Below are 26,811 nucleotides of genomic sequence, written 5' to 3'. Positions count from 1 at the left end.
ATTTTTTTTTCTTTATTTTTTTAAATGCAGAATGAGTTGTTTACAGCATTTAAGACAGAGTGAATCATGCAGTTGATTGGCCTCTGTTTGATAGTTCCTTTGAAGGAAGACTCTGGTTTTCAGTGGTTCTACCTGAAAGTCTAGAAGTGTTGAGTAGGTATATCTTATATTAGTCATTTTCTTTCTTGTTCCACAAGTGTAAAGAATTTGAAGGTGATGGCTCAGTCAGCTTCTGTCTAGCAGATCCCTGAGCACTTAACAAAAATCACCATATTATTGGTTTGCTTAATAGTCTGAGAGAAAGAGCGACAGTGTTGTGGAAGTTTAGAGGGAGACATAGAGAAAATTTATAGATAAACTTCCAAAGTGCTAATCTATACTATATTTGGATATGTCTAGTGCTGTCATTAACATGCCAGTAAGCACTAGAATCATTTTTCAAACAATATGTATAAAATGAAATTGTTTCAGGGGGCTAGTGATTGTGTTGGCATTTCCACTAAATAGAAAGGTTAGGCTGTAGGGGAGCAGATCTTATAGGGGGCTCATGGCTGAATAACACAGGATACTGGTGAAGGGTCAGATATCAAGTAGAACGTTCTCTCTCTCTTTTTTTCACAAATTTTGGTTATTTGCCATTTCTGGGGATTAAACTTTAAAAAATGTTCTTCTTTTCTGTATCTGATGTTCTGTGTGCTATTAGTGATGCAGCCAACACGAACGGTTGTCATGTGTAACACAACTTTCGATCACCGTGAAAACACCGTCCTGGGAAAGCGTCCATGCTTGATATCGTTTGGTTCATGAACATTAAGTTTCCAGTACAGGTGACCCATAGCTCAAAGTGTTAAATAATTGTCTACATTATTCAGTTTTTAAAATATTGCTAGTCTTTGAAATTTTGAGCATTTTTGTTTTCCTCATAGTGCAGGGTAAAAAAGTTGTTTTTTTTTTCATTTCTTTTTAAGGATCTGTAGTATTTATCTTTTCTTTTAAAATGCAAGGGTAATTGTCATACAAAATAAAATTAAGATGATGATTATATTTGTCATAATGCTAGTTCTTTGCCTCTGCAGGTAAAATTCCAGAGGAAGCTAAAGCCCTGTCATTATTGGCTCCTGCTCCTACTTTGACAAGCCTGCTTCCTGGGGCAGGTTTGCTTCCTATCCCAACGCCTGCCCCAGCCCCAGCCCCAGCCCCTGCATCTTTATCTTCGGTACGTGATGTTTAAACTCAACATATTTTACAGTGAATGCATATAAAAACTCATTGTTGGTCACCCATTGGGAGTTTGCTGCAGTACATCAAATTGGAGTACTGTAGTTGTGAACAGTTCAGTTAGTCAATTTTTTTTTTTGTTCTCAGCTAGAAAATATTTTGCTAACATTTAATTACATTTGTTTGATTATTTTTAAAGTTTCATACCCCACCTATATATTAAGTGACTTACAATAACATATATCAAGACATCAGCATTCCATGAAACAGTAAGTATTCACAACTGGAGACATTCACAACTGGAGAGTTCACAAGATCTCAAAGCACATCATCTATTTATGGGGTCATAAAAACTTGTACAAAGTAATGTGTTTTTAGTGGCTTCTTAAATTGTTTGAGATGCGCTGCTGAAAGAAAGGATAGTGAAACTCCTAGAATCAAATGGGTTACAGGATCTGAGGCAACTTGGTTTTACAAAAGATAAATTGTGCCAGACGAATCTGATTGACTTTTTTGATGGGGTGACTGGAGAATTGGATCAATGGCATATGCTAGATTAATTTGCTTAGATTTCAGCAAAGCCTTTGACACGGTTCCTCATAGAGGGCTCTTGAACAAACTTGATGGGCTGAAGTTAGGACCCAAAGTAGTGAACTGGATTAGAAACTGATTGAAGGACAGACGGCAGAGGGTGGTGGTAAATGGAATTCGCTCAGAGGAGGGAAAGGTGAGTAGTGGAGTCCCTCACGGATCAGTGCTAGGGGCCGATCCTGTTCAATATGTTTGTGAGCAACATTGCCGAAGGGTTAGAAGGAAAAGTTTGCCTTTTTGCAGATGATACCAAGATTTGTAACAGAGTAGACACTGAGGAGGGAGTGGAAAACATGAAAAAGGATCTGCAAAAGTTAGAAGAATGGTCTAATAATTTAAAAAGCTGGCAGAAGCCTTGACAGTAGTGACAGGAGGCTGTTTCTCCTGTCACTACTGTCAGGGCTTTAGCGATCCGTGCGGTTGGTTGGGGGCGTGTCTCCGATTGCCTCCATTTGCATGCAGATGGTTGGCAAATCAGTCGTCCTGCCTCCAATTGCACACGGATCGGAGGGTTAGTGAATCTATCCCAGTGTGACAAGGCGGTGGATATTGCCAGAAAGATGCTAAGCTGTATAGAGAGAGGCGTGACCAGTAGAAAAAAGAAGGTGTTGATGCCCCTGTACAGGTCGATGGTGAGACCACACTTGGAGTATTGTGTTACATTTTGGAGACCGTATCTGGCGAAGGACATAAAAGACTTGAATATGTATACCCTAGAGGAAAGAAGGGACAGGGGAGATATGATTCAGGCGTTCAAATACTTGAAAGGTATTAACGTAGAACAAAATCTATTCCAGAGAAAGGAAAATGGTAAAACCAGCGGGCATAATTTGAGGTTGAGGGTGGTAGATTCAAGAGTAATGTTAGGAAATTTTTCTTTGGAGAGGGTGGTGGATGCGTACAATGCACTCCCAAGGGTGGTGGTGGAGAATAAAATGGTGACAGAGTTCAAACTAGTGTGGGATGAACACAGAGGATCTCTAATCAGAAAATAATGGGTATACATTAAAGGAACTAAGGCCAGTACTGGGCAGATTTGCAAGGCCTGTGTCCCGTATATGAACTATTCAGTTGAGGACGGGCTGGGATGGTTAAGATGGGCTGGAATGAGCTTTGATGGAGACTCCAGTAGATGGAACCTAAGCACACTACTGGGCAGGACTGTGGATTTCTGGCCCAGAAATATCTAAGAAAAAGGACAATTTAAACTAATTTAACTTATGTTGCATGTATGGTTGGGCTGACTGGATGTACCACTCGGGTCTTTATCTGCCGTCATTTACTATGGTACTATGTACAAAACCTCAAATGCCCTGGTAGAGCATAAACAGGGTCCTATTATAAAAGAGGCACTATTATTGGTTACTGAATAGCATATGTCTCTGATATGGCACCTTTACTTTGATATGCAGATTTTTACAACTAGTATTGTAGTAAATAGGGTGAGAATGGAAATGGGCATTATAACCACACATTTATAAAACAAAGGGTTTTATGAGATGGGAGTGGGAACTTTTTTATATTATATTACTTTAAAAAGATCTTATAACCCACAGTTACCTTTCAGGTTCCAAGCAGTTAACAGTAAAAGCAACTAGTCAATAACTAGGAGTTTCAACAAAATAAAAATAATTATAAAACCAGCCCAACACTTAAGATGCCAACTAAAATGACTTCAGATACTCTAAGACAGGGGTGCCCAAATGGTCGATCACGATCGATCAGTACATCACAAAGGCAATGCGATTTGATTGCATTGCCTTTGCGATCTTGTTCTTCCTGCCTCCCCAAGCCAGGCGCATGCAAGCACCGGATCCACAAGACTTCACCTCCGAAGTCAATTCTGACGTCGGAAAGGAAGTTCTGGGCCATCCAATCGCTACCTGGCTGGCCTGGAACTTCTCCGACATTAGAATTGACGTCGGAGGTGAAGGCTTGTGGGCCCAGCGCTTGTACGCACCGAGCCTGACTCGGGGAAGCAGGGAGAAATTGTCGTGGTGACTTGGGGAGGGGGGGTTAGGAAAAGAATTGGGGAAGTGGAGAAATTGGCGCGATGGCTTGGGGGGGCAGGGGGAGAGAGAAAGAAAGGCAGGCGGGGGAGAGAGAAAGAAAAGCATGAAATAAAGAGGGGGGGGGGCAGGGGGAGAGAGAAATAAAGAGAGACAGAAAGAATAGGGGAGGAGGCAGAAAGAAAGAAATATTGGATTTACAGAAGAAGGAAGTGCAACCAGACTCATGAAATCACCTGTCAAAAAGGTAGGAAAAATGATTTTATTTTCAATTTAGTGATCAAAATGTGTCCATTTTCAGAATTGATATCTGCTTTTACTAAAAGATGACTTTTACTAAAGATGACATTTACTAAAGATGACTTTAAAATATGCAATGTCACCTCAGTAACAACTGTACAAAAATAGACAAATATACCCCCTCCCCTTTTACTAAACCGCGATAGTGTTTTTTAGCGCAGGGAGCCTATGTGCGTTGGGAGCTGCAAGGGGCATTCAGTGTAGCTCCCTGCGCTAAAAAACTCTATCGCGGTTAAGTAAAAGGGGAGGGGGTATATTTGTCTATTTTTGTACAGTTGTTACTGAGGTGACATTGCATATTTTAAAGTCATCTGCTTTAACCTCTGAAAAAAACCCTGAATATAAATGATAATTAACATTTTCTCTGCGTACAGTGTGCTTTGTGTTTTTAAAAATTTTATTGTTGGTAGATCATTTTGACTTAGTCATTTTAAAAGTAGCTTGCAAGCCAAAAAAGTGTGGGTACCCCTGCTCTAAGATCATTACAGTCTTAATACATATTTTCTAAACACAATTATCAATAGTCTTTTAAAGCAAAGATAATCTGTAGTTCCTCTAATAGATAAAGGGAGAACGTTCCAGATCAGTGCTGCCTGATATAATGAATTGCCTAACAACTTATGAGACTTCACAGATTTTAGCAATAGAAATCCCAGCAGTAGTTTTTTTTCTCTTATATTCCTTGAGGAAAAACTTGACCACAGTTGGAAATGATCTGCCATATACAGTATGTAGGTAATTCTCCAGGTAAAAATTTATAAGCAAAAATACAAACTTTAAAATGTAACCTAGCTTCAACTGGGAGCCAATGTAATCTTATCAGTAGGGGAGTTATTGAATCATATTTAAATGGTTCAAAATTCAGCAGCCAGATTGGTTTGTTCTGCAACTAAAGTTGAGATTTCTGACACTTGATACAACCTAAGAAAATAACATTACAATAGTCCAACTGTGAAAGAACTAAGGATTGAAAAGTAAGTCTAAATATTTGTAGTTCAAAAACTTTCTAACTGCTTTCAATTTTTTCAGGAGTATAATGATCTTATCTTTTTGATTTCATAAAGTGAGAAGGCTGCCCACTTCCACTCCAAGGATTCAGGAAGAATTTACCAATTTATAATTTAAATCCAATATCTGTAAAATTGGGTGTTTTGGCTTTCCAAGCCAAAGAAATTTTCATTTTAGTTTTATTCAAATTCAGTTTATGAGAAGTAAGCCAATTCTCCTTTTTATTTTTTTTCTTTTGTTAAAATTATAATTGTCATACAACAAAATGACTTTCAAGACTGATTCAATAACTTATAATATTCTACCAAGTCAATTACAGTTAGCATAAGATAACTTACTAAGATAGAAATCATTAGTTAAAGAAAGGGATCAAGGTCTGGGTTCTTATAGCCCCAATTCCAAGTGCATGACGATATGTTTACAATTTTCTCTCCCACTCCAACTCATCTTTAAACAGAATTTAAATGTAAAAGGGGTATTGGCTTCTACAGTTTAATAATTTGGCTTCTAATCATGTATATGTATGGGGTCCAAATCTTTAGAAAGTCTTTACGCTGTCGAACAGTAGTCCAATCTGGCTTCCCATACTAATAGACCATGAAGTTTGTTCCTTTAGTACCAAAATGATAGAGGGATGTCCTGTAACCAATGGTTTAAGAATGCATTTCTTACCCAGAATATAGCATTTACTCAAAAACTGTTTTTCTGCTGAACCTTGCCCCCCACATACAGTTAGGATTTAGAAAGATTATACCCTTGATAACCAATGGAAGTTGGTGTCCCAATAACCCCTGTTCATAGGTCTTTAATTTGTTCCAAAATGCTTGGATTTTCCTACAATACCACATCCCATGACTAAAAGAATTCAGTTGCATCTGGCATTTAAAACGTGGTGGTGTATTTATCCACTCAAAATATAGTAATAAGAGGTCTATTCAAAAAGTTCCAGGACTGATTTTATAAAAATTTATTAAACAGCCTTACAACTTATTCCAATGGGTCCCCTTCAAAGTAATCCCCTTTCCTATGTATATGCTTTTCCCAACGTCATTTCCAGTTCTGGAAATAGTCCTTAAAATGCATCTTCAGGAATTGCCAAAGTTTCTACATCGAATTTTGCTTTGTCTTCACGGAGGCTGACTGAAGCTGGCGTGAACAGCAAGTGGAAGATGCTCCTTGTGCTGGCAAACATTTCAAGAAGTACATGGGGGGGGGGGAAGGAGAGGTGCTAGCGTCCCTCACAAAGATGGTGCCTGGGGCGGTCCACTTCCCCTCCCCCCTTGCTATGCCACTTGTAGTTCTATAAAGGGTCCTGCTGCCAAAAGGGTAGCAACTGATGCCATAAAATCCCTAAGGGTTTTCGAAAATATACTACCTTCAGTAGATCTGGGAAATATGGTAGTTGAGATGCCCTGGATGAAAATAGTACTTTTCCAAGGCAATGCCTCTAAATTGATGCTTTCTCATGACAATCTCTTAGATGCCTTAATAAGCATGCCTGATTATATAACTTAATATCTGGGATATCCAGGCCCCCTCCCTTGGCCAAGAGCCTTGAAGAAAGTCCCACTTAATTTTAGCTTTTTTCTTTCCTTAACAAAAAGAAAGAACTAACCCTATGTAATTGAATAATGTCTTTCTTTAAGAGATTATAATGGTAAGGACTGAAATACTTAGAGCTATTTAGGGAAAATAATCATACAGTATAAATTTATCTGCCCCAGTAATGAAATAGGAAAACCTCTCCATTGTTTGAGGAGAATTTTAATGTCCTGTAAAAGTTTATCTATATTTAATCGATGTAGACATTTAACATCAATTGGTAGCTGTATACTAAGATAGTGGAAAAAATCCTTAGTTCATCTTAAATGTGAACATAGGGCCCCACATGTCTCTAAGTGAGTCTTGGATATGCCAGTGCCTCCGACTTTACCATGTTTAAAATCAGAGAAGTCCAAATATTCTTTAATGTTTTCCAAGAAAACTGGTAGTGAAACTTGGATTCTGATTTACATACAAGCAAATCATCTGTAAATGCTGCATTTTTAAATGATGGAGTCCCTGAATTTCTGGGTTACAGAAGAATCCTGATTAACTGGTATTCAAGCAACTGGCACTCTCACCCAACTGGCAAAAAATTTTCCTGCAAAAAAAAAAAAATGTTCCCAAAGTGGCATTGGTCTTGAGCTGTGAACCCCTCTCCCTCCCTCCTTAAAACAGTGTCCTGAGCCACGAATCCCCCCTCCCTCCCTGAAGCAGTAGTGGTACTGAGATGCGAATCCCCCTTCCTGAAGCAGTAGCGATCTTGAGCCGCAAACCCCCTTCCTTCCCACTTTCCAGTTCCGAAGCAGTGGCAGAGGTCCTGAGCTGCAAACCCCCCCTCCTTCCCGCCCTCCAGCTCCGAAGCAGCAGCAGAAGTCCTGAGCAGTAAACCCTCCGTTCCCCCTTCCTCTCCCGTTCCTTCCCTCCCTCCCTGCCTTACCAAAGCAGCAATCAGCTTGCAGACGCAATGCTGAAAACAGGCTGCTTGCAGCGAGCCCTGACAGGGCCTTTCCTCTGATGCATCACTTCTGATGCGGCAGAAGAAAAGTCCTGCCAGGTTTGTCGTGAGCAGCCTGTTTTCATCATTGCCTCTGCTAACCGGCTGCTGCTGCTGCTTCGATAAGTGAGGGGGTTCCAGGAGGCCAGACCTGCACGGAGGGAGGGAGAGCAGACTGGGAGGGTGTAGGGGGGAGATGGATCAGAAGTGTGTGGGCCTTTGGGAGGAGGGTCCAGCAGGGTGCAGGAGAGGGACGATGGACAAATGTTGAACCTTTAGTGGGGGGCAAAGTGGGGGAGAGAAAGTAACCCAGAAAGAAGGGAAGAACAGATGCTGTACCTACAAGTGGGGATGGGGGGGTTATAGAGTGAGGTGGGAAGTAAAAACCTAAGAATAGCCTTACTGGGTCAGACCAATGGTCCATCAAGCCCAGTAGCCCGTTTTTACAGTGGCCAATCCAGGTCACTAGTACCTTGTCAAAACCCAAGGTGTAGCAATATTCCATCCTACCACTACAGGGCAAGCAGTGGCTTCCCCCATGTCTTTCTCAATAACAGACTATGGACTTTTCCTCCAGGAACTTGTCCAAACCTTTCTTAAAACCAGCTACGCTATCTGCTCTGACAGTATCCTCTGGCAACGTGTTCCAGAGCTTAACTATTCTCTGAGTGAAAAAAAATTTCCTCCTATTGGTTTTAAGAGTATTTCCCTGCAACTTCATTGAGTGTCCTCTAGTCCAGTGTTTTTCAACCGCTGTTCCGCGGCACACTAGTGTGCCGCGAGATGTTGCCTGGTGTGCCGTACGGTCAGGGCCGCCATCAGAGCAGTACCACCAGTCCTGCATTCAGGGGCCCGGAGCTGACAGGGGGCCCGGGCTCCCCCAGGGTCCTAGGCCACAGTCTAGGGAGAGGGGCGGTCCGCCCCACGTGGACAGGAGAGAGCTGGACGGGGGACCCGCGGAGTTCAATACATCTCGAGCCGCGAGGCTCGTCTTCTGTTCCTGCCTGCCCTGCAGCTAACATATAGCCGATCGCAAGCGTTCCCCGATGTCAGCGCTGACGTCGGAGGGAGGGCTTAAGCAAAGCCTGCCCTCCGACGTCAGCGCTGACGTCGGAGAATACTTCCGTTCGGCTATTTGTGCGCGGCAGGGCAGGCAGGAAGCAGAAGACAAGCCTCGCTGCTTGAGCTTCGTTTTGCTGAGAAAGTTGCAAAGATGGGCTGGGCGGCAAACACGGAACACAAAAGGGGGAGGGAGTGCGTTTTGGATACAAGGTATGAACTTGGGAGAGAGGAAGGGAGGGAAAGAGATGCTGAGGTGGGGGAGGGAATGGGTTTTTGGACACAGAAGGCATGGACTTGGGAGAGAGGAAGGGAGGGAAAGAGATGCTGAGGTGGGGGAGGGAATGCGTTTTTGGACACAGAAGAAATGGACTTGGGAGAGAGGAAGGGAGGGAAAGAGATGCTGAGGTGGGGGAGGGAATGAGTGTTTGGACACAGAAGGCATGGACTTTGGAGAGAGGAAGGGAGGGAAAGAGATGGTTGTGTACACGGGGAATAGAAGAAAGGAGAATTTTTGGTCATAGGGAGGGAGTGAGGTACAGATAGTGGCATACCAGGGTGGGGGGGGCGGTCTGCCCCACCCCGGGTTTACGTCCCAAGGGGGTGCACAGCTGGCCACCCTCCAGTGTTGTCCCTAGGCCGGCAAACTGCGGCTCTTTAGCCACTTGAGTGCCACCGCCGCCATCGGGAACAGGCCAGCGCCAAGTTCTCCATGCTTTTCCCTGGGGGGCCGGCCAACTCTCGCCACTCGCGTCAATTCTGACGTCGGAGAGGACGTTCTGGGCCAGCCAATCGCTGCCTGGCTGGCCTAGAACGTCCTCTCCGACGTTAGAATTGACGACGGGTGGTGAGAGTTGGTCGGCCCCGCGGGGAAGAGAAGCAGGGAGAACTTGGCGCCGGCCTGTTCCCGATGGCGGCGGTGGCACTCAAGTGAATTACTTTATATATAGTCAATATAGGCACAGAGTTAAATTTTTTAACATTTTCTAATGGTGGTGTGCCTCGTGATTTTTTTCATGAAACAAGTGTGCCTTTGCCCAAAAAAGGTTGAAAAACACTGCTCTAGTCTTTGTAACTTTTGATGGAGTGAAAAATTGATCCACTTGTACCCGTTCTACTCCACTCAGGATTTTGTAGACTTCAATCAAATCTACCCTTAGCCGTCTCTTTTCCAAGCTACAGAGCCCTAAGACAAAACTATTTTTACAGTAATTCTCAAGCAACCAGAAACTACAGTTATCCGGCATCCACCAATCCCAATGGGTGCTGGATAACAGAGTTTACTGTATTTTGAATCTCTCTGATTAGTGGATCCAAGGTCAGAATAAATAATAATGGGAACGGGGCATTCCTCATGTGCACTTCTTCCTATGGGAAAGGGGTCTTATAATACCTAATGGGGAAAGTGTGGTTAAAGCTACAATCTCAGCACCCTGAGGTTGTGGGTTCAAACGCACGCTGCTCCTTGTGACCCCGGGCAAGTCATTTAATCCCCCCATTGCCCCAGGTACATTAAATAGATTGTGAGCCCATCAGGGCAGACACGGAAACATGCTTGAGTACCTGAATAAATTCATGTAAACCGTTCTGAGCTCCCCTGGGAGAACGGTATAGAAAATTGAATAAATAAATAAATTTGCCCATACTTGAACTTGTGGATCTGTATATAAAGTAGCTACTGCTTTTTTTTTTTTTTTTTTTTAAAGGGCCCAATTCCTTAGGCATGTAAAATGTTGAATAAAAATCCCCAATTTACCTGATCAAAAGCTTTTTCAGCATCAGAGCTGATAAGCATGGAATGTATTTCTTCCTGTAAGACACTTTCTAAAGCCGCTAAAATACATCACATATTTTTAGATATCGCCCTGCCACTAACAAAACCTACTTGCTAAGAGCATAAGAACTTAACAATTGCCATACTGGGACAGACCAAAGGTCCATCAAGCCCAGTATCCTGTTTCTAACAGTGGCCAATCCAGCAAAGGCAGAATTGTGGTAAGTTTGTTGGCCAATATTTTCACAAATAACTTTGTTTCAAAATTAAGCAGAGAATGGCTGGTATGGTTCATGGCAATCTGCCTCTTTACCTGGTTTGATAGTACAATTACTTGAGCCATGTTAAAATGCTAAAGAGACAGGGACTGAGCAACGCATCAGCAACTCTTAGACATCCAAGCCATAGAGCTGGTCCCTGATGATGAACTGGGCTCAGGGAGATACTCCTTACACTTTATTGTGCCCAAGAAAGGCATTCTGGATCTCAAGGCAGTCAATGCATTTCTAAAGATTCCACATTTTCATATGGATCAGTCATTGTGACGGTGGTTCCAGGAGAATTCCTGGCATCTCTGGATTTGACAGAAGCCTATCTCCATATTCCCATCTTTCCGGGACACAGGAAATACCTTTGATTCCATATTCTCCAGCAGCATTTCCAGTTTGCAGCCCTTCCCTTCGGACTGGCAACAGTTCCCCGCACTTTCACCAAATTTATGGTGGTTGTGACTGCTCACCTCTACAGAATGTGTACACCCCTATCTGGACGACTGGCTGATCAGGGCCCTGTACAAGCCGGAGTATGAGCTAGAAGTTCAGACAGTGGTGACTTCTTCAGCCTAGCCTGGATTGTCATCTTCAAGAGAGCCAAGTAACCCCCACTCAGACCTTGGAATATCTGGGCATTCATGGCACAAGGCCAAGCCATGCAAACAAACTTCAGAATCAGATTGGGGATCTCCTAGCACTTCTGACTCCAACTGCCTGACATTATCTTCAGGTGTATTAGGTTCCAGGGTGGCCTCCCCTGGAGGTTGTTCCTTGGGCCAGGGCATACATGCAACCTCTACAAGAGTCCCTCCTGTCTTAGTGGTTCCCTCAATGTCACACCCTCCCCCTTCAGATGCCACTCCCTTGAATGAGGACAGCAAGGAGCAGCTTACGCTGGTGACTTCAGGAAGCATCCCTTTCGATGGGCATACCCCTTCAGATCACAGAGTGGGTGACTCTCATGATCGATACCAATCTTTACAGCTTGACCCCCTGTCAAAAGGGGTGGTCCATAAATCGCCTAGAGCTTTGAGCCATACAGCTAGTATTAAAGATTCTGGAAAAGAAGCTGGAAGGAAAAGTGGTAAGAGTCTTTTCTGACAATGCCACTGCAGTTGCATATGTGAATGGGCAAGGGGGCACCAGAAGTATTCCTTTGCGTCTAAAAGCACAGATACTATTCTGGTGGGAGGAAGTGCACCTTCAGGCTCTCTCCATGGCACATGTGGCCAGAGTAGAAAATGGTGATCCTTTCGCAATGGGCATTCCAGCACATTGTGCGTCATTGGGGCAGACCAGTAATGGATTTTGATGTCTTCAGCCAAGAACTCGAAAGTCAAGTGCTTCTTCAATCAAAGAGCAGAGCCAGGAAGCTTAGGGCTAGATGCATTAGTTCTGCCCTTGCCAACTTGGGAGCTCATTTAAGTCTTCCTGCCTTGGCCCATGGTGGGTCGGGTCATCCACAGGATCGTGACTCATCCAGGCCTGGTGATTTTAGTTGCTCCAGACTGGCCTCGCCATCCGTGATATGCAGATTTCGTCCAACTTCAGCGGAACAAGGGCCTCAAGCTCCCTCTTCATTGTGGTCTTCTCAGCCAGGGACCTGTTCCTATGGAGAATCCCAAGCACTTTGGGCTTATGGCATAGCTTTTAAGCACAAGTCCCTGATTCAAAGGGGCTAATCAGACATAGAAATTGCCACTCTTTTGAGGGCGAAAAAGCCCTCTACTATGGTGGCCTACGCCAAGGCCTGGAAGGCTCTTCAACAGTGGTACGCCAGGGACTAGGTGGAGTTTACTCCCTTTCCAAGTTTTATTTAAAATTTTTTATGAGCGCTAATTGGTTATCTAAGCGATATACAATTTTAAAAATAAAAGGTGGAAATTAACAAACAAGAACAAACACAATCATACGTATACTAGACTTACTTCACAATCAGGAAGAACTACAATAAAATATAGTATAGTATAATATAGAAGAACATGTAGGGGAAGGACAAATAGGAAGGGGTATTGATTGAGACCAGAACTGTAAGACTAGAATAATAGATAGTCCTGGATTTAAAGAGAAGAGTTTCTTACAGTATTCATGTCTAATTTCTTAAGTTTCAAAAGCGTCTTTAAAGAGAGAGCTTTTTAGAGATACTTTAAATCTCTCCAGAACATCGTTTCCAGACCATTTGGGAACCCTTTTGGATGAACCTTACTCCTCGTGCCCGGAATAGACTTTTGAATGTTTAATTGGAAGTTCTTTTTGTTTAGCATGCTCACGATCTGAGTTTATTCGGAGGGTTGGGAGAGTGGGGAGGGATTATTGGGGGGGTTTATACTGTGCAAATATATCAGAAAACTGTTTCATTCTGTCATTTTTGTATGCATGCACTTTGATGTTCAATAAATATATTTCAACATAAATTTCTCCAGAACTGTTTCCTCCCTTTGATAAGCTGATAAAGTGTTCCAGAGTTTGGGGGCTGTAACTGAAAAAAATACTATTCCATCGAGTATTGATCACATTCGAAGATGGGACAGATAAAATGTGCTGTTCATTTGATCTGAGTGGTGGTCTTAGAGTTCCTGCAAGCTGGTCTAGAGAGAGGCCTTGCAGTGACTTCCTTCAAGGTACAAGTGGCAGGCCTCTCATGCTTCAAGTCACACAGCGGTTCAGTTTTGCTTATGGCTCATCCGGATGTGACCAGATTTCTCAGCTGGGCGCTCCACTTGAGGCCACCACTATGGCAACCCTTTCTTATGTGGAACCTTAACATTGTGTTGAGAGGTCTTACTGAAGCTCCTTTTGAGCCGCTTAAGGATGCATCCCTTTTGGACCTTTCAGTCAAGACGCCTGGTGGTGTTCATCTTGGCAAGACATATTTCTGAATTGCAAGCTCACCTCTTTGAGAATGCTTTTGACTCCTAACTCCTCTCACCTTGGGTTCTGCATCCCCAATCCTTTATGTCATGTCTGTCTATCCAATTCAGATTGTAAGCTCTTCCATCTATAAATGCCAAAATGTACAGTGCTGCGTATGCCTTTCGGCACTATATAAGTGATAAGTAGTAGTAGTATCCTTCCATACTGTTCCTTTTTTTTTTTTTCTTCCAAATGTTGTTTCAGATTTCCATGTCATCCAGGAAGTTTGTCTTCCAGCTTTCCAACTCACGGGGTTGGATAAGGAGGATAGGATATTACAGAAATTGGATGTGAGAAGAGTATTACTTTACAGCTTGGAATGAACGATTGATTTTTGTCTTTCAGGCATTCTTCTTTGTACTGACTAGTCAGCCAAGGCGGGTTAAGCCTACGTCCAAGGCCTCTCGCCAGATGGATATGCTTGGCTATTTTATTGACGTACATAGCCTGTGGAAAACAACCACCAGTTTCTCTTAAAGCACATTTGACCAGGAGTGTTGCAGCTTTGTGGGTGGAGTCCCAAGCGGTTCATTCAGCTGAGATTTGAAGGGCAGCTACTTAGTTCTCTCTTCATACCTTTATAAGATTTTACAGAGTTGATGTGGTGGCTTGATTGGACACCATCTTTGGGACCTCTGTATTGCGGGCAAGCTCTTCTGTCCCACCCTAGACATTGCCATTGCTCTGGTACATCACCTATCCTACAGAATACCGAGTGGATGTAACAAAATGGAAGATTAGGTTCTTACCTTTGGTAATCTTCTTTCTGTTACTCCATACAGATTCTATATGGCATGCTCTCTGTCTACTCTGACCTATATCACCTAGGGGGAATGCGATGAAGCTACTAAGTAGTCCATTTAATACTAGAGAAGATATTTCTTCACACAACATATAGTTAAACTCTGGTATGGCTCTTGAGCACAAGTCCCTGATTCAAAGAGGCTACTCAGAAATAGATGTTAGTCCAACCATTGCTAGAGAGCAAAAGTGTGAATTAGCATGTGAAGTGAAGCAAAGTCCAAGGATGAGCAAAGGGAAGGAATCAGAATCCAGAAAAATCCCTTTTCCACTTCTTGAGCCACTTGAAGATTGAAGGAAATTTTAAAATCGATTATTACTTTGATACCTAAATGAAGAAACTGGAGAAATGTCAATTCCAAAGAGATTAAGAGGAGCAAACAGAACTTGAAGTGAGCCAGTAATCCAGCATGCTATGGTTTTTGAAGGATGTAAGACTAATTTGAGACTAGAAAACCAATTAAAAAGAGCAGTTATGGCAGGAGGTTCTTCCTCTCTTGGAGAGTGCTGTTCAATGCCCTGTCGAGTGGACTATGGGTTCCTTCTCCTGGGTCTGCAGGTCTCCCTCCAGGACCAGGGTTTTACTGTTTCTCAATGTCGCTTCTTCTATAATGCTATTCTCCTAGTGAAGAAATTGATCCTGACCTATTGGTTGTCGGAGGATTCGCCTCCGAGTCCCCTTTGGAGGAGTAGGATCCGGGAAGTGGCTTTGTTTGAAATTCGATCTTATGTTGGGTCCCTGAATGTGGTCAAGCAGCACTATGTCGGTTTGTGGGAGAGACTGCGGGACTTGGTGTCCTCATGAGCACCGGTGAGGGGAGTATTGGCTTGGGCCTGCTCCTCTACGTCGGTTCTACTGTACCTTTGCTTTGCTCTGTTTCTTTGCTTCTCTTTGGTGCCTTGGGGGAAGGGGGTTTCTGGAGTGTCTGGGGGGTCAGTGTTCTGATGAGTGGTGTGGATGCGGATGTGTGTGTGGTGCTGTTTGTTTTGCAGGGTCCTTTTCGGACTCCTATATAACAAAATGGTGAATGGTCACCGTACTTGCTTTAAGGCTCTCTGGTTTATTCTATGTCCTACCCTGACCCTCTCTAGGCCAACCCAATTTATTACTCTTTGTTGTTCTCTTTTTGCATTTCTCAGCGGAGACTGCCTGGGGGGCCAGTTGTATGTTTTATGTTTTCTACCAATTGTATTGGACCGTTTTTCTATTGTTGTTTTTTGAGATTGTACCCTGTTCGGTGGTGTACTTTTCACTGTTAATAAAAATATGTTTCAAAAAAAAAAGAAAGAAAGAATAGTTATGAGTAAATAGGCCTATAGAGGAGCTTAATCTGCAGAGAAAGGAGAAACTCAGTAAATTAGAAGAATATCATTGGTGTAGACCAGGGGTAAGGAACTCCAGTCCTCGAGAGCCGTATTCCAGTCAGGTTTTCAGGATTTCCCCAATGAATATGCATGAGATCTATTTGCATGCACTGCTTTCAATGCATATTCATTGGGAAAATCCTGAAAACCCAACTGGAATACGGCTCTTGAGGACCAGAGTTCCCTACCCCTGGTGTAGAGGTAGAAATTTATATTGCATTCTTTATATAAGATCTTGTCTCTAAAAAAAAAAAAAATTATCTGAAACAAACTGAGAACCTGTCTTGAATCCCAAATTCATGCAGGATATATAGCAATAATAATATGACCTTAATCGTAAAACTACTCCATTCCCAAAGAAATGTAGCATAATTCAACCAGCTGCCAAATTTGATGAAGACAGAATTGAGGCACTTGCCACTATGGTTAACAGCCTGCACTTAATTTAAAAAAAGAGAAAAAAAAAAATCCAGATTTCATCATCTTCATGGCAGCCCCATCTGAGGCTGAAGGAGTTTGTAGGCAGGGATACTGGAAGCTATGGTTGCTTGTAGCCTCTCTATAACTTTTTTTTTTTTTTTATATTTTCCTAACCCTCATTCCAGTGCAATAGGGATGGTTTGCTGAGCCGAAGGATTGTCCATTTGTGCTCATGAGCATACTGCAGAAGATGTCAAATCACAGCTTTTCAACTCTTCCTCCTCCTCCACGTTTTCTGCAGTTCCCTTCAGTTCTTTCTTTTGCCGGCAAGCATGAAGGTTGTCTTTCTGATCTGCTCAAGTTATTTCTTTATTGTTTTGTGATGCCTCTTTTTTTTTTTTTTTTTTTGCTTTGTTCATGGTTTTTTATGCTGCTTCAAAGGACTGCTGTGCCTGCTTGGAGAAGAGCAATTCTGGTATGTCCCTTCCAGATTCTATACTCAAGTCAAGGTGTACAATCCATTCCCATGATCCAGGACCTGCAGAAATCCACACACTTTCTCACCAAGTGCTCCTACTACTACTGAAAGAGATACAGAACCCCCTGCAGTTTCAATTTCTACAAGTGATCCGTACAGAAGTCTTCTGATTTGCTCTGCATCTTTTTCTTTTTTCGATTAAATTCATTTTTGGTGGCTTGGGTGCCATGAGACCCCTTGTGGTGGTCTTCTGCCAGAGGAAAGAAAGCAGTTTCCATAGAGCCAGACTGTAGCTTCACAGAGAAACTTCGGTGGACCTGTGGAGCCAGCCTGCTATGTGCCACCTTTCTCGTGCATGGGGGTCCGTCCTTCTGGGGAGCTAGCTTGTCTTGCTTGTCTGAGGTTTAAGTGTAGGCTGGGTGTTCCCCTCGGGGTTTCAGGACGCAGGCTGCATTTTCAGCCCCCAGTTATGTGGAGAAGTTACTAGGGAGTGGAAGTTTCAGTTGAGGTTCGCCTGACTGGCAGAAAATCCTTTTTTTCCATTCAGCTGCAGTAAAAAGAGCTGACAGGCAAGGCACATCCATTATTTCCTATGGGAGTATCGGGGGTGGTCTGCAAAAATGCATGTTTAAGGGTTTCTGAGGGTAGGGTTCAGGCCTCCCACCTTCCTACACCCCAAATCACTATTTTTTTTTATATTTAAAAATTATTATTTTTGCTGATTTGGCATGAATTCACTGGTAGTGGCCATCTTGAATTTTTATTGATCTTTTTTTCTAAGATTAAATTCTGCCTCAAAACCCCTTAATTTTGCTTAAAATCAGTAAGGAGGACTCCTCAGCCCCCTATGTGTCAAACCCATGTTTAGATTGTGCCAGATTGCTGGTGGAGAAGCATCCATGTACTGCATGTCGCAGAGCGCTGGGGAAGGGGGCGAGAGATTTAAACCTCATCTCCTTTAAGTCCTCGAGGGCTGGGGGGCCAGCATATGTCCGGGCTCTAGGTAGAAATTCTCACCTGATATTTGTTTTAGATGGTGGCGCCAAGCTCCTGCACACCGAGTCAGGGGACTCTTCTGTGTCATGCCAGCGACTCAGCAAGACCCAGCTGCTGCCCAGGGGGGTATGTGTTTTCTCCGGATGTTGCTCAGCTTTTGTGACAAGTGTATTCCATGGACCTAGCTCATTTGATGCAGCAGGTGAGCAAGTTTCCTTCTTCAAACCATGTCTCTTCATTGCCGGATGTCCCTCTGTTGGGCTCCTCTATGATGGCTACCATGGACCTGCATTGCCTTAGATTGCACAGGGATACTATGCCTATTCTGTCTCCTGACACTGCTTTTATCCTGGATGATGCTGATGTGGGTAATTTCAGAGAGATATCTGAGAGTTCGGATCTGGGTGAAGACCATTCCATCCGCAGGCTCTTCAAGTCTGTATTTGTCTGCCATTTCATCAAAGATGCCATGAAAGAGCTCAAATTTAAATCTCAATCCTCTACTGTATATCGCAGTGTTTGATCATGAGTCAGTCTAATGCTCTGACCTCCCTTTTTCCAACACATCTGGTGCTCATGAGCATGATTATGATGCAATAGGATGCCCCTGAGAGTTCTTTATGGCTGACTAAAGCTATGTCTAGACTTTATCCTGTGACTTCTGAATTATGGCAGATTTTTTTTTATCAGTCCAAGGGGAATTCCATAGTGGCACAGGTTTCCAAGTGCATGGCCCTCCCTAGCGATGGAGGTGTAATACTTGAAAACTTCCAAGCTCACAAAGAGGACGGTATCTTGAAAAGGCGTTTTGATGTGACTTCATTGGGTATCAAGGTTGTTGCGGCAGCCTCCTTTGTGGGCATGTCGCATGAGATGGCACCAGGGGTCTTTTGTTGAAGAGAATGCCTGTCCCCAGCTTGTGATGGAAGGCGTGGCTTATGTGGTGGATGCCCTTTATGATCTCATATGCTTTCCTATTGTGGTTTACCCTTCTTGTTCTCTTTACTTTTAAATTGTAGTTCTCCCCACTTTCCTATTGTTTCATGTGTGTGATGTATTGTTTAGTCGGTACTTATTTGTTCATTGTTTTCCCCTTTTTTATACAAATTGTAAAACGCTTAGATTTGCGTTTAATCAAAATTTTAATAAACTTGAAACTTCCCAGTAAGTTCTCGACTTATGCAATGTCAGTGCATCGGAGTTTTTGAATCTGTCATTGCGCAGGTGATTATCCCAGGACAAGCAAGCAGGTATTCTCACATATGGGTGATGTCATCGACGCAGCCCAAATGCGGACGCCTCGTAAGCAGACTTGCTTGAAGAAACTCGAAGTTTCGAGTTGCCCGCACTGCACATGTGCGAATGCCTTCCCACCCAGTGCAGGGCGCGTCTCCTCAGTTCTCAGTTTTCCACGGAGCCGAGAAGTCTGTCTTTGACTCTCTGCGGTTTAACTTCGTTCCTTTGTGCCTTCTCTCAACCGCGGCTTGTGTTTTTTTCCTCATGAATCGCTGTTTTTAGTTTTTCTGTTAGTTTTAAAAAAAAAAAATTTTTTTTTTCTTCTTCTGTTCGTTTTCCGGGACAGGCCGCACGGCTGCAGCCCGAGGGCTTTGATTTTGTGGCGGCTATTTTTTCTTCTATGTCCCGGCCTGCTACGGGCTTCAAGAGGTGTATAAAGTGTCAGCGTGCGATCTCTCTTATGGACCCTCACGGACGCTGCCTCAAGTGCCTTGGGCCAAATATTCATCCTATGTCATGCCTTCCTTGCCAAACACTTCAGCCTCGTGCTTTCAAGCATCGTTGCATTTTGGTGGACAAGCTCTTCGAGATGGAGTCTCCTACTGATCCCTCGACTTCGAAGGCGTCTTCGGCCTTGACTCCCACTGATGCTCCTTCTGCGCCTACTGCTTCCACCTCGAGCCTCATCAGACCTTCGTCGTTTGCAGTGGCTCTTGCTTCAACGTCATCTGCTGTATCTTCCCCTGTTTCCTCAGGTCAGATAGCTCAGCAGTCGGTTCTGCCGGTGGTGATTAAAGTGTCTAGGACTCCCAAGTCGAAGCACACTCGCACTACCTCGAAGGAACCTCCAGCCAAAGCAGGTGGTCCGGTTTCAGACGCGGATCCATCCTTGCCGGCTTCTTTCCAGACCATGTTAGAGAAGCAGTTTATTCAGTTCCTTACTAACATGGGACCCAAACTGCTTCCTCTTATCTAGCCTGGGCATTCAGCAGACTCCCGCGACGTCGAGCCGCTTCCTTTGCCCCAGTCTGAACTTACACACTCTTTGCAGGGAGCAGAGTCTCTGTGAGTGTCTGGTCTGGCATCCAAGCACGTAAAGCAAGGAGCAGATTCTTTTTGAGTGCCTCGACGAGAATCTTCACACTCTATACAAGGAGCAGAGTCTTTTAGAGTGCATCGAGGTTCCTCCACCAAGCCTCTGGAGCTACGATCTACAGCCTCTAGTCCAATTCATACATCGGCATTGGCTGCCTACGTCTCCGAGGCAAAATCTTCTTGATCCTCGAGATCTGGTTCCAGACACAGTTCTCACTGACATTCGAGGCCTTCATCGAGGCATCCTTCCAGGCATAGTTCGTCTTCTCATGACAGACCATCTTCCTCAAAGCCTCGATCTACTCCAACCTTGACCAGACCACCGACTCCTTGTTCGAGGTCTCCGATGCTGGACCTCGAGGATGTTCCGGTCTCGATTGCCTCGTCCAAGTCACCAGGTTCCTTTGATGCCTTTTTCCCTGCCGAAGCTTCTTCTTCGACACAGGCTGCCTCGATGTCCTCGAGTCCTTCTCAAGGCAAAGCATTGGCAGATCAGCTATCTTTCTTGTCTTTCCTGCGACAGATGGCTGTAGACTTGGATATTCAATTGGATACTGGCTCCGAATATTCTAAGGAGTATCTCGAAGTCATGCATCTTCCTCAACCTCCGGCAGAGTCTCTTAAGCTTCCACTTCATAAGCTTTTGAATCAGACTTTTGGTCGTTGCATGGAATTCCAGGGAAATTGGACTCTAGATATAAGACTGTGCATCGCAAAGGGTTTGACAACTCTCAATTATCTGATCAATCCCTGCTTGTCGAGTCCTCCTTGAAAAGGTCCCATCCTTCCAAGGTTTATGCCACCGTCCCTCCTGGAAGGGAAAACTATGGACAAATTCGGACATCGCATCTACCAGAATGCTATGATGTCCTCTAAAGTCCTCAGTTATAATTTTTATTTCATCACTTACTTTGAATTTCTTCTTTCTCTTCTACCAAAGTTTTTGAATTATTTGTATACCCAAATGCATTTTGAGTTTCAGAAAGTCATTGCTTCTTTCTCTCAATTACGTCTGCATCTCCTCCAATCATCTTATGATGCTTTCGAGTTTTCTGCCCGAGCAGCTGCTTGCTCTGTAGCTATGTGTCGTCTTGCCTGGCTTCGTACCATTGACACGGACTCTAACCTGCAAGACCGCTTGGCTTAACATTCCTTGTGAGGGCAGCAACCTCTTTGATGAATCCATCGAGGCAGCCACCAAGAAATTATCTGACCATGAAAAATCATTTGCTTCTATAGTCAGACCTAAGCCAAAGCCAGCTCCGGCCAAGCCTGCACACCCTGCTCTTATCTATCAAAGGCGTTTTGCTCCAAAGCCAGCTCCTTATACTCGCCCTCCTCTGAAAAAATAGCAACCTCAAAAGTAACAGAAACCCCAACCTTCTGCTGCACCTAAGGCTTCTCAGCCTTTTTGACTGTTTACAACACCGTTCTGTCTCTGTCTCCTTTTCCCCCTATAGGAGGTCGTCTCCATCATTTTTACAACCGATGGACGTTCATTACATCTGACCTCTGGGTGCTTACCATCATCAGGGAAGGATACTCTCTCAATTTCACTCAGGTTCCACCAGAGCTTCCTCCAAGAGAGTATCCTTCTAATCCATCGCAGACCGCCCTTCTTCTTCAGGAAGCTCAAGCTCTGCTTCGTCTCCATGCCATCGAACCAGTTCCCTTGGAACAGCAGAACAGGGGATTTTACCCCCGTTACTTCCTTGTTCCGAAGAAGACGGGCGATCTGCGAACCATTCTGGATCTCAGGGCTCTCAACAAATTTTTAGTCAAAGAAAAGTTTCAAATGTTGTCCCTGGCATCTCTTTATCCCCTTCTCGAGCAGAACGACTGGTTATGCTCTCTGAAACTCAAGGAGGCCTACACATATCCTCATTCATCCGGCCTCCCGTCAATACCTTAGATTTCAGGTGGGGAATCTGCATTTTCAATACAGAGTACTACCCTTCGGCCTGGCCTCGTCTCCCAGAGTGTTCACCAAGTGCCTGGTAGTGGTAGCGGCAGCTCTCTGGAACCATGGTCTTCAGGTATTTCCCTATCTCGACGACTGGCTCATCAAAGATTCCACATCTCAAGGGGTTATTGTAGCGACCCAACGGACTACCTGGTTCCTACAAAGTTTGGGATTCGAAATCAACTTTCCCAAATCTCAACTTCAGCCCTCACAGAATCTACAATTCATTGGAGCTGTTCTGAACACTGTCCAACTCAGAGCATTCATTCCACAACAACGTCTGGAGGCTCTTCTACAACTCTGTCACACAGTGTCTTCCTGCTCTTCCATCTCATCGAGACACATGATGGTACTTCTGGGTCACATGGCCTCCACAGTACACGTGACTCCTTTTGCCAGACTTCACCTCAGAATTCCTCAGTGGACCCTGGCATCTCAATGGATGCAAGTTTGCAACCCTCCTTTTCAACACATTTCAGTCACTTCTTCCTTGAAGAAGTCTCTTCGTTGGTGGATGCTCTCTTCCAATCTTTCCAGAGGCTTGCTTTTTCAAACGCCCCCTCATCAGAAGGTCCTCATTACAGACTCTTCGACCTACGCTTGGGGCGCTCATCTCGATGGTCTCCGTACTCAAGGCCACTGGACCAGTACGGATCGTCAATGTGACATAAATCTGTTGGAACTCAGAGCAATTTTCAAGGCTCTCAACGCTTTTCAATATCTTCTTCGCGACCAGGTAGTCCTCATCCAGACGGTCAATCAAGTTGCCATGTATTATGTCAACAAACAAGGAGGGACGGGATCTGCCTCCCTTTGTCAAGAAGCTCTGAAGGTTTGGGACTGGGTAATCCGTCACAACACCTTCCTCAAAGCTGTCTATATTCAAGGGGCAAAGAATTGCTTGGTGGACAACGTCTTCTGCAACCTCACGAATGGACTCTTCATTCTCGCCTCTTCATCACATTTTTTCGCAATGGGGAACCCCTCAGATAGATCTCTTTGCGGCTCCCCACAACTTCAAACTGCCTCAGTTCTGCTCCAGGATATACTCTCCTCACCGCCTCGAGGCAGATGCTTTTCTTCTGAATTGGACGAATCTCTTCCTCTACGCATTTCCTCCATTCCCTCTCATTCTCAAGACTCTGGTCAAGTTGAAGAACGATCATGCCACCATGATTCTAATCTCTCCATGGTGGCCAAGACAACCTTGGTACTCCCTTCTACTTCAACTCAGCACCAGAGAGCCATACCTTCTAACAGTTTTTCCTTCTCTGCTTACACAGAGTCAAGGATCTCTGTTTCATCCCAACCTGCAGTCTCTACACCTGACAGACAGCTTGGTACCTTTCAACGTAACTCCTCTTCAGTTTTCTCAATCTGTAAGATGTCTTAGAAGCTTCTAGGAAGCCTACCACTAGACAATGCTATCACCAAAAGTGGACTAGATTTTCTACGTGGTGTTTTTCTCATCATACGGAGCCTCAGCATTCCTCCTTATCTTCTGTTTTGGACTACCTTTTGCACTTATCCAATTCTGGCCTCAAGTCTACATCTATCCGAGTCCATCTCAGTGCAATTGCGGCTTTCCATCAGCCTATTGGAGGGAAACCCCTCTCTGCTCATCCAGTGTTTCCAAATTCATGAAAGGACTCTCAAACCGCCTCCTGTGGTCTGGGACCTCAATGTTGTCCTTTCTCAACTCATGAAGCATCCATTTGAACCAATTGATAAGGCTCATCTAAAGTATCTCACTTGGAAAATGGTGTTTCTCATTGCCCTCACTTCCGCTCGAAGAGTCAGTGAACTGCAAGCTTTAGTTACTGACCCATCATTCACTGTGTTCCATGACAAGGTGGTTCTTCGTACTCATCCTAAATTCCTACCTAAAGTGGTCTCGGAATTTCATCTCAACCAATCCATTGTACTTCCAGTGTTTTTTTCCAAAGCCTCATTCTCATCCTGGAGAATCAGCTTTTCATACTCTGGACTGTAAACGTGCTTTAGCCTTCTACTTGGAATGCACCAAACCTCACAGAACTGCTCCTCAACTTTTTGTTTCCTTCGATCCAAATAAGTTGGGCCATCCTATTTCTAAGCATACCATCTCCAACTGGATGGCGGCTTGTATCTCTTTCTGCTATGCCCAGGCTGGATTACCTCTTCACAGTAAAGTCACAGCCCATAAAGTCAGAGCAATGGCAGCTTCAGTAGCTTTCCTTAGATCTACACCTATTGAGGAAATTTGTAGAGCTGCTACTTGGTCCTCGGTTCATACCTTCACTTCTCACTATTGTCTGGATACTTTCTCCAGACGGGATGGACAGTTTGGCCAAACAGTATTACAAAATTTATTCTCCTAAATTGCCAACACTCCCACCATCCCATTCTGGTTAGCTTGGAGGTCACCCATATGTGAGAATACCTGCCTGCTTGTCCTGGGATAAAGCACAGTTACTTAACTTAACAGGTATTATCCAGGGACAGCTGGCAGCTATTCTCACAACCCACCCACCTCCCCTAGTTGGCTTCTCTGCTAGCTATCTGAACTGAGGAGATGCGCCCTGCGCTGGGCGGAAAGGCACTCACGCATGCGCGGTGCGGGCAACTCGAAACTTCGAGTTTCTTCAAGCAAGTCTGCTTGTGAGGCGTCCGCATTCGGGCTCCGTTGATGACGTCACCCATATGTGAGAATAGCTTCCTACTGTCCCTGGATAACACCTGTTATGGTAAGTAACTGTACTTTGTGCCTCTAAGGTGACTGAGCAGACTTCCCTTTCATAGTCTGCTAAGTTTTGGTAAAGATCTGGATGACCTCATGACCAGCGGGGCAGATTGCCGCGCTAAGTCCCTCCCTGAAAACAAGTCTTGGTGCCCTTTGGGAGGGAATCGCAATACTTTTCGTCCCTACCGCAGATTTCATCAGGGTTCCTCGGGCTTTTTGACTTAAAGATATTCCCATGGATACCAATTGCATTACACTTCCAATTACATTGCACTTCCAGACATCCAAAGGCATCAGGATCTCATCACAGCGCAGCTCCTAAGAAGTCACAGTGATGCCAGAAGTCCAGCGGCGCTTCCTCAGTGGCTTCCAGTGGCTGCCTCTCTCAGTTTTACCAAAAGTGGACCTGATTATCCTCTGATCAATGGGTGCTGGACATCATTTGGGAGGGGCACAGGATAGATTTCTTTTGCCTTTCTCAGGATTTCTTCCTGGATTCGCTGGCAGGATGGCTGAAGGAGTCAAAGGTTCCCTCTACCCTGCAGTGTCTCTTAGACATCTGAGCAGTAGAGCCCATTCCAGAAAAAAAATTGGGCTTAGGCAGATTCTCCTTATACTTTATCATGCCAAAGAAAGGGTCAGAGGTCTGGAGACTCATTCTGGATCTAAAGATGTTCATAGCTGCTGTTTCTCCGGGAGAGTTTCTGTCGTCCTTGGATCTCACAGGAGCTTACTTCTATATTCTGATCTACCCGGATCATCGCAGGTTTCTCATTTTCATATTCTGCAGCAGCATTTCCAGTTTGCAGCTATGCCCTTTGGGCTTGTGATGGTTTACCACACCTTCCCAAAAATCATGGTAGTTGTGGTGGTCTTCCTCCGCAGGTGGGGTGTTCAGATCCATCCTTATCTGGATGACTGATTAATCCAGGCTGCATCTCGAAGGCGTGCGAGCAAGCGGTGGAGACAGTGGTGTCTCTCATGCAGCTCTTGGGATGCATTATTCACTTCAAGAAGAGTCAGCTGATGCCGTCAGTGACTTTGAAATATTTGGATGTTCAGTTCGACACGCTACAGGGAAGCATTTTTTCTTTATGAGCCATGCAGACTGAAACTTCAGTAACATCGTAGATCTCTTGGTGCGCCAAGTTCCCTTGGCCTGGCATTATTTGCAGATGTTAGGGTCAATGGCAGCCTCCCTAGAGGTGGCACCTTGGCACAAAATGGGCACATGCATCCTCTGTAGGAGTTGCTCCTCGGTAGTCCCCTTTATTTGCTGCCCCCCCTGGATGGAGCTAGCTCGCAGCAGTCTGTGGTGGTGGTGGATTCAGGGGGAGGCTGTCAGGCAGTGCAAGCCTCTTCAGATCACGGAGTGGATCACTCTGGATACCAGCCAAGAGCTGGAGTGCTCATTGCAGGGTTCACTCAAGGGCAGGGCATAGGTTGAAGTAAGAGTTGATAGGCTCAGTAGTAATCTAAGAAAATACTATTTTTACAGAAAGGGTTTTAGATGTGTGGGAAGAGGTGATGTAATCTAAGGAAATACTATTTTTACAGAAAGGGTTTTTAGATGTGTGGGAAGAGGTAATGGAGACAGAGACTGTGTCTCAGTTCAAGAAAGCCTGGGATAGGCACGTGAGATTTCTTAGAGTGAGGAAGAGATAATAGTTACTGAGGATGGGCAGACTGGATGGGCTATTTGGCCTTTATCTGCCATCATGTTTCTATGACTCCTAAAGTCTGCTTTGCGGGATACCATTTATAGTGCAGTGAGCTCATTCTTGACTCATAGGTTTTCTGCCTTGGGTGAATTTTTCCAAAAAGGCGGTATATAAATCCTAATAAAAATAAATAAAACTGGACCAGTACGTAGGCCAGCAGAGTTGAACAAAACACACTGTCAAGCCTTTCTTTGTGATAATTCTATTCTCATTACTTGTTCAAGCTGTTCGGAATGGACAGATGATTACAAGATAAGCAGCACTGAGCTTGGGAGTAACCTACCTAGCGGCCTGACTCAATCCTGCCTGTGGATGTAAAAGCATTTTCTTA

At 44.3% G+C, this 26,811-nt stretch overlaps 1 protein-coding gene across 6 annotated transcripts in view; it reads left to right on the top strand.

Moving 5' to 3' along the window:
• Window positions 1–26,811, top strand: part of SREK1 (splicing regulatory glutamic acid and lysine rich protein 1) — a 324,223-nt gene that overhangs the window by 68,830 nt on the left and 228,582 nt on the right. For all 6 annotated transcript variants that reach the window (XM_033930011.1, XM_033929984.1, XM_033929975.1 and 3 more), the window contains exon 3: window positions 1,077–1,216. In XM_033930011.1, the coding sequence (XP_033785902.1) occupies window positions 1,077–1,216 (140 nt within the window). The remainder of the gene's footprint in view (window positions 1–1,076; window positions 1,217–26,811) is intronic.

This window comes from Geotrypetes seraphini, chromosome 1 (assembly GCF_902459505.1).
Source record: "Geotrypetes seraphini chromosome 1, aGeoSer1.1, whole genome shotgun sequence".
NCBI classification, from domain to species: Eukaryota; Metazoa; Chordata; class Amphibia; order Gymnophiona; family Dermophiidae; genus Geotrypetes; species Geotrypetes seraphini.
The sequence above is the reverse complement of the archived record's forward strand: the minus strand, read 5'-3'. Positions and strand labels throughout refer to the sequence as shown.